The sequence below is a fragment of the Clupea harengus genome, chromosome 4 (assembly GCF_900700415.2).
Source record: "Clupea harengus chromosome 4, Ch_v2.0.2, whole genome shotgun sequence".
In the NCBI taxonomy this organism is placed as follows: Eukaryota; Metazoa; Chordata; class Actinopteri; order Clupeiformes; family Clupeidae; genus Clupea; species Clupea harengus.
Window position 1 is genome coordinate 27,017,538 of NC_045155.1, and position 8,850 is coordinate 27,026,387.

The window sequence follows — 8,850 nt, forward strand, 5'->3', positions numbered from 1 at the left end:
ATATGAGCATTTCTATGCTCATGCAATAATTACTATGCAAACAATCACCACCCATATGGATATTCCTTTTGTAATGTATGTTAAGTGTCTTCTGGGAGGGCAGTCTCTGTCATGACAAAACAGGCTGAATCAGGAACAGTTTCCAGAGTGGTCTTCCAAGCACGTGGATGGTAGGTTGAAGTGTACAGGTGTCGCGGGGCTGTGTATCCATTGTGGCCATAGGACTGTCAATAGTCCTTCACTTTAGTGTGAGCATGTGTATCTCTGGGGGAGGGTGGACAGTCCATCACCTTAGCATGAGTCCACAGCTCCAGGAGGCCCAGAAAACCCCAGGACACACAGAAACAGGAGGTGCTGGTCGCGGTGTAGTGGTGACAGCTGATGTGTTTGGTTCCATCAGTCTCCCAAATGAGCATTTCTATGCTCACACAAGAATGACTACGTAAACAACCAATTAGAACAAGAACATCAATATTCAGTTCCATCAGTATGGTCTGTATCATTACAGACTACAGATAAACCTGAACAAAGTACCATCACTGTCAGACATGTTGTCTTTGGCAGTAAGCTTCAAATCATCCCCAGGTTAAGCTTTCAGGAGGGCACAGACATACCTTGTGAAAAACAACAGCAGCAGGATAATGTGGCTATCCGTGTTACCATGACATTGAAATTTCAATTTGGTCTTATAAGAACATGTTAGTACAAAAATATAAAACAGTAAAGACCTAGGGGTCCGGTTCAAGGTGTAAGGTTAGGAAGGGGAACAGTATGGGGTATATTCTTCATACCTCTATCTTAATCAGAAAACCTAGTGTAAGTGGAATTACTAAAAAAACAACAAAGTAGGGTAAAATATAGCTGCCCTTGGTGGCATAGCTGACCTTGTAGTTTTGCTTTGGAATATTACTGGCCTATCACACAATCTCTATGTTCTCTTCCTCCATCCTGACAGCAAAAGTAGCAAAACTAAAATACAAACTGCAGTCAGGTGCACCCATAATACAAAGTGATGGCGACGGATTTCACAGTCGGCGTCGGCTGTGTGTGTTCCTGGCCTCCTCAGAAATTCACACCTTTAAAGTTTAAAAACACAGTTTTACGGTTTCAAGTTTAGTTCTCAAAACCACACAGAAACGATGTGTTAGTTAAGACAGGCAGTCTACAGTACAGCTGCTGAAATGCAATCACATCATTTCCCCCTCACCTTTTTATGCCTCAATAGGTTGGCTTACAAATTACATTTACATGTAAACAAGATGCAGTAATATTACTGACACAAGTTACACTGTGAAAAAAAGGCAGACACTACACCAAACACACAATGTCTGTAACAAACAAAAGACACAAAGTCAAAGAAAACAAAACAAAACACAATAGTGCCCACTTACCGTGTGTGTGGTCTGCAGGATGTGAGTGATCCATCTGAGTATGTGTCGCCTACACAGTCCACACACACAGTATCTGTGGATGCTGTACCTGTGAGCAAGAGGTTATAGAGCAATGAAGGTCTTGACATCCTCCACAAGCAGAAGACCCATCGTAGTTACAGTCACAGCTCATAACCAAACAGTGGATATTTATTGCATGCAAAGACAGTTTATAGACTTTTTCCATGAAAATGAAGTGACATTTTGCCACAATAAGTAACTGTGACTACTAACTACCAGACCTGGTAAAGATGGTCAACACTGGTTTGTAAAATCACTTGATCTTTCCCACTAACAGAGCACCTACACTTTGTAGAATTGCCTTGCAGACCATTATTTGGTCTCCAGTCAAAATGGCCAACGTCATGGAGATTCTCTTCTGTCAAAGACAATCTCCTGAAGCATTACTCTTTTAATATAATCAAAAACAAACATGTCTGGTTGATGTTCTGCCCTAGAATCATGATAGAAAATAGTAAAGAATAATGATTGAGAAATAATTATTCTGATTCACAACTCTTTCAGTGGCTAACATATTACTGTAACGTGTTCCCTTTCTTGTTTCCTGCATCAGTGTGTGTGTGTGTGTGTGTGTGTGTGTGTGTGTATTCACCTCCTCTTCTAACTTTGTCATTCTGTCTCTATAGGGTAATTACAGAGAATTGTCTAACCTGTCTGGTTGATGTACTGCCCTGGTGAGCACTTTGTGTGTTCCACAGCTCCTCGACAGCCATCTTTGATTGGGTCAGTACAGTAGTGACCTTCCAGAGGCTCACAGAGTGAGTCTGAAGTGGAGCTGCACGCCCTCTTCACTCTCAAACCAGCACCTATATTAGGATATACAGTGATTATAAAGTTGATTGAAAAACATTTAAACTCTCAACCCTGCACCTGAGTAAAATACACACAAATATTACCCCCTGTGACATCACGGTAGGAATGAATGAGTGAATAAATGAGTGGTGGGATAACATGTTGGTGATTAATGGTAAACAGCACTTACTTGAATCACAGATTGAACATGATAAACATCTGAGTAGTCCGTTAGGTTTATCAGTGAAGGACGAGGGTGGGCAAGGCAGGCATGTGGTACTTCTATCCTCAGTGCAGTGACGCTTCACATAATTACCTTAAACACAGACCGCACAGTTGAGGCGCTGGATTCAATTTGAATTGTTAACATTACATGTAACATTATATTGTAACACACGTGCAGTTTATTGGAAAACACGACACTGTACCACTTTCTTTCAGATGTGTAACTTACCAGGACTACACATTGGGCAGCACTCCTTTCCAGTATTATATTCCGCTCGACCACATGCACTCGTCATGACGACAGCAAACAGCAAAAGGCAACACCAGGGCACTGGATTCAGAGTCCTGACACCAGAAGACAAAGTGGGGATGCAATGTTTTTGGTTTGAACTGTGTTTCAGAAAACTGTTAAAATGAATTTTATACTTAAATTGAATTCTGTGACAAAGGATCACACCGCTGCAAAGTAAATCAGCTTGGTCAAGGTGAGGCGTGCAAACGATTCTCTCAGAACATATGTCATGAAAGCCTTTCACAAACGTTTTGACATCTGTGTAGCCTACGTGGCTCGCTCAGTTATCAGCTAACTTTATCCTAACGTAGGCTACGGCCCAAAGTGACCGGGATAATAACATCATTAAACACATTAAACCCTCGACACGTCACAAGAACCAACATTCACACTTCAATTCAACACATAGCATTTCTATTCAGATAAGATGGTGCCATCATGACTGCCACAGTAGCCGCCAAAGTCGTGGCGGGAAATCCGTATGGATACTTTCCTGTAGTGCCTTAGCAATTGTGCAACAGAGAACACAAAAGGCAACAACGACAGAAGAAATTCACTAGAGGAGAAAGAACCACGCAAGTGTGGAAACATATTTTCAAAATTCACTCACCGTAGCACCATTGGGTCTAGGGTCGAATAGAACATTCAAATTTTCTTCTTCTTCGTTTTTTTATTGGTGGGTTACAGCTGTACAGCACATGCCGCCTCCATGAAAAACTCACTCCAAGCTTAACCACCATAGAAGCTCCTGTCTGTGCACTCTCTGGGTCCTAAGATCCGTCTGTATATATGAATAAAACCTGCGTTAACATCAAGACAAACCTAATCAGCCAAAGCTTCCAGCTCTGATTCCTGACGCACATACTCCAATACACCCATGCCTACAACTGCTACACTGTCAGGCCAACTTCTCTGTCTTCCAAGCCCATCTCCTCTACCCAGGTCATTACTCTCCATCCAAACCCCCAACCCTTTTTTACTGCCCCAACATATTATATTATTATATTCCCCAACATGGCTCCAACACTGCCTGTGTAGTGTCCCCTTTCATGATCTCTCAAGTTTAGCAAAAGCCAATTTCTTGGCAGTTTCGAACAGTTAGAACCATCTAGTTATCTTTCAAAGAGGGCAACACTAGCAACTACTAGATACATTGTTAAACAACTTTTACAAAATGCAGATCTGGGGAGAAATTATGTGAGGAGTGTTCCTAGCTGATCACCTAGCTGCCAAGCATCTGGATAAAATGGATGTTCTAACTTGCCCAAATGTTTGGTATGATATTCGAAGATTATACTTGGTCCTCACGACAATGACACCAGAATATCATTATATGATAGCGATGTCATCATTGAATGTAAGATTATGTGGTTCAATGGGTTCAGTTGATCTTTTCTTTACAGAGATAATTTCTTTGTAGAGTTATGAAAATCAATACTCTCTGTAAACACCAATGAGGCTATCCCTCTGATAACACTGAGGTGAATCTCATGGAATATTTTGGTCATGTGACTGTAGTACACTACATGGTAGTTCTCATACTTGCATACTACACTGTATACTAGGGAGTGCAGTACACAGTGTATACTGGGCCAGTGTGCAGTACACAAGTATGTATTTCGAACAAAGCCACGGTCATACATATATATATCCCTGACGCCACCTGTCATTGAACATTTACATTTAGCATTTTACATTTAGATTTAACATTTATATTTTACAATTTTGAATTACTGTAAAACATTACTCTTGGAAAAGTGTATAATGGGTCCAATCCCTCGTTTGTGTCCACTACTTCGAGAAGATGTCCACTTTTGGCGGAACGCTTCGACTATAAGATGTCCCAGTTGTTGGAGATCTTATGGTAGTTGGAGATTTGGATTATTTGTGATTGTGCTTTGCGATTTAGCTATGGAGCCAGCAAGGAAGAGAAAGTCGTCACCCGTTTGGGAGTTCTTTGATTTGATTTCTCCCAATAAAGTCTGTTTGTAGCTTGTATGATTTCCCTGACATTAGCCTATTGTTATGTTATTTCATGTTGTCACAGATCTTTTTAAAGTTTTCCACATGTATTCTATACAGTACATTCTGATGTACCTTTAGTTTAACGGGTTTCTTTTTTATCCGTAGGTGAAATACTTCTGTGATAAACAGCTTGGCTACAAATAATAACACCTCCTCCATGTTGAGGCATTACTGTGCCTTGCATGAGAGCAGGGAGACTGGAGATGGACCTAGCCAATGTAAGGCATGTTTTTTTTTTACTCTGTGTGAACTTCCATTTTTTGTTTAAATATTGTGAACATGGCCTATCGTTTTGTTTAATTTTGTTTTACTGTTTTGTCTCCCTGTTGTTCTAAAGCAGGAGTGATTATCTACAAAAAAGGAACCGTTTAAGCCCAGAAATGGTGGAGCAAATATTATTTTTAAATAAACACAAATAGGATTTCCCTTATGTCACACAAGCACATCCACTGTCCAGTTAAACAAAATCACTCCTCCCCCCTTTTCTCCAGTCGGAAAAACCCCATCACTGCCCTGAACTTTCACTGCCCTGCTGACCAGTTGTCCAAAAGCACTCTCACTGCCCTCTGTTTTACAAAAGCACTGACCAGTTATTCAAAAGCACTTTAACTGCCCACTGTTCTGATGGCGAGCTAAAATCATGTTGTTGTAGCAGGCCTTTGCGCACCATGTATTGAACACATTCACTGTCTGAATGACTACTTTCATTGACCGGCAGGTGTCCCTAGAGTGCATTCGAAGCCTTGAGAAATGAACCACTTTTCAACACACTTGGCTGGAAAGCTTCAAGCTTCATTTCGCCACCACTAACCCATACCTACATATAGCGGTGACGCCACCCGTCAGCTCTCCCTAGTGCCACTGCTCCACATGCCCTGACCTCGAACGGTCATCTCTGATGTATTTTTGGTTATAAGAAAAATATTCAGCCAGGCAAACAATATAAATAGGCATTTCGATCAGCTCGGTCACAGTGAGGCGCGCAAACCTTCCTCTTTAAGCATGTCATGGTCACTTTCACTTTCATTAATCTGTGTAGCCTACGTGGCTCAATCAGTTATTAGCTAACTTTATCCTTAACGTCGGTTACTGACAAAGTGATCGGGATAAGTCCTCGACACGTCAGGAGAGACAATTTAGGTGCAAACTTCGAATTCAACACAAAGCATTTGTATTCATATAAAATGGTGTCATCATTACCATGGCGGGAAAATCCGCATGGATACTTTCCTGTAGTGTGTGCAATTGTGGAAGAGAGAATACAAAAAGCAAAAACGACAGATGAAATTCACGAGAGGAGAAATAATCACGAAAGTGTGGAAACATATTTTCTAAATTCACTCACCGTGCACCATTGGGTCTAGAGTCGAACAGAACATTCAAATTTTCTTCTTCTTTGTTTTTGTATTGGTGGTTTATACGCCTGTACAGCACATACCGCCACCTACTGGGAAACAAACTATCTTCATCTAAATTCAACCATCGTTTTACCATCCTCATCTAAATTAAAAGCCCTGTATCCCCGAGAAAAGGCAACCATTTCCAAATGCTGCCTTCATATGCCAGCACTGTAGCCAGGTCAGACCCAGAGCGACCCTCCCTCAGCTCCCTACTTGTCTCTCTCTGCATACATGTGTCTCCCTTTATCCTCCATCCCACAAAGCCTTCCACTGATCCACCATAGCAGCCCTCCACTGATCCACCATAGCATCCCTCCACTGATCCCCCATAGCCCTCCACTGATCCCCCATAGCCCTCCACTGATCCCCCATAGCCCTCCACTGATCCACCATAGTCCTCCACTGATCCACCATAGCTCTCTGGAAATTCACCTTCACCTTCCCCTCTCACCAATTTGCTTTGGGCTCAGGCTTCTTCAATGCTTTAATTATAATTTTTTTTTTACCAATCTATTCCCAATCTAATTCCCCAATCCCAACATGTGCTGGGACCCGTACAAATCTGATTAGTTAGTTTGTCTTGTACACAGGCCTACTTACAGTGTCTGACAAGGCAGTCCGTTTGTGCAATTATTTTTGATATCCTCAATTCTACACAGCATGCATTGCAAGACACTTGTTACCTGGATTCTATCTTTCTTGGTTTGATCTTTGAAACAGATTTTCTTTGTTTTTATAGTAAGTGATTACTTGACTTGGAGAATGAAATATATCATAATATTATATTAAACACCTTATTATCTTGGTGCTAAGTGATTAGACACACTGTGACTGTGAAATGTATCGTAGCCTAAGAGTTGCACAGCACCCTAACTGTAACAGGAAAGAGAAACTTCTGAGACTGACTCCTTTTTGGAAACCACATGATGTTACCACGTGCTGTTGCGGTTGCGCCTCTCTCAAAAATGTGCTTCGATGGAGAGGAAACACCATGGTTTGACATCTCCATGATTTTAACACTCACACGCTGTTGCCAACTGCTACTAGACCTAGCAAAGTCGTCTGTTAGGTAAGTCTTTACCTTTACTACTTTAAACCAATAACATAAACTCGTGTCCAAAGGAAGTTTGTCTGCATTAGGGGGATTCTTTTTTTTTTTTTTTTTTCGTTGCAAAAAAACAGGAACGGTCAAAAGAAATCACCTCAAACACCTCACACCTTGAACACCAACTTCCAACTTTTCCCCTTCTGCCAGCCCCTCTCTATGCCACAGCCATCAAACTTAAGAACAGTGATATCTCGGAGTTAGGTTTGACCCTCACCTGACCTTTAATGACCATATAAAACACCTGTGCAAAACCTCCTTTTATCATCTAAGAAACATCTCCAAACTCCGCCTCACTTTAACCCTATCAGATGCAGAGAAGCTTGTCCACGCCTTTATCTCCTCAAGACTGGACTATTGTAATTCGCTTTTCTATGGGATCACTGGCAAGAACATCCAGAAGCTGCAATACATCCAAAACAGCGCTGCCAGGATCCTGATGAAGGTCCGGAAATATGAGCACATAACACCAATATTACACTCACTACACTGGCTCCCTGTCTCTTTCTGGATTGACTACAAAGTCCTTATACTCACCCATACATGCATAAATGGGCATGCACCTCCCTACCTGCAAGAATGAATTACTCCCCAAACCTCCACCTGCACCCTCAGGTCTTCAAACAGCTCGCTCCTCTGCGTCCCCAAAACCAAATCAAATCAAATCAAATCAAATCAAACTTTATTTGTACGGCGCATTTCATACAAGGAAGTAACACAATGCGCCTCACAGTAGGAAAGAAAAAGGGGGGGGGGGGGGGTTTACAAACACTTGTAAAAAAAAAAAAAAAAAAAAAAAAAAAAAAAACCACAGATTTTCAAGAGATAAATGAATAAAATAAAATAAACGTACTAACCGCACTGGCACCGTAAAGGACTACTCAGCACGGTCATCGTCAAACTAATCTGCTGGGGGGGGGGGGGTTTACAAACACTTGTAAAGAGACACAGATAAGTAAATAAATAAATAAATGTTACATTAATGTTAAATAAATACATTTTACAAGTTACAAAACACTTATAAAAAGACACAGATTTTGCCAGAGATAAATGAACAGGAAATTACGTACTAACCGCACTGGCACCATAAAGGACTGCTCAGCACAGTTATCGTCAAACTAAGAGACAGCTGCTGGGGGGGGGGGGGGGGTACAAATACTTGAAAAGAGACAGAAATAAGTAAATAAATAAATGTTCCATAAATGTTAAATGCATTTTACAGTGAGTGATAAGCGAGATCAAAGAGGTATGTCTTAAGTGCATGTTTAAAGGTTTCAACCGTTTCGGCCATTCTTAGGTATTCTGGCAGAGTGTTCCAAAGGTTGGGGGCATAGAAACTAAAAGCTGCTTCCCCATGTCTCTTTGTCCTGGCTTTTGGAACTGTTAGAAGTTCAGTGCCGGAGGACCTCAGGGATCTACTGGGTGTGTATCTTGAGAGCATGTCTGTTATATATTCAGGTGCATGACTATGGAGTGATTTATAGACTAGTAGGAGAACCTTGAAATCTATTCTAAAACTAACAGGTAGCCAGTGCAGTGATTTTAATACTGGTGTGATGT

General features: G+C 41.2%; 1 protein-coding gene across 1 annotated transcript; it reads right to left on the minus strand.

Annotated features, from left to right (window-relative positions):
* Positions 1 to 227: 227 nt before the first annotated feature.
* Positions 228 to 6,555, minus strand: LOC116217921 (tumor necrosis factor receptor superfamily member 14-like). Its single transcript, XM_031566888.2, has 7 exons — positions 6,131 to 6,555; positions 3,371 to 3,541; positions 2,698 to 2,813; positions 2,434 to 2,559; positions 2,102 to 2,257; positions 1,392 to 1,479; positions 228 to 438 (listed from the first exon to the last, which is right to left on the minus strand). Exons 2-7 carry the CDS (start codon positions 3,403 to 3,405, stop codon positions 228 to 230), a joined length of 732 nt encoding a protein of 243 aa, XP_031422748.2. The 5' UTR covers positions 3,406 to 3,541; positions 6,131 to 6,555.
* Between the last annotated feature and the right edge of the window lie 2,295 nt (positions 6,556 to 8,850).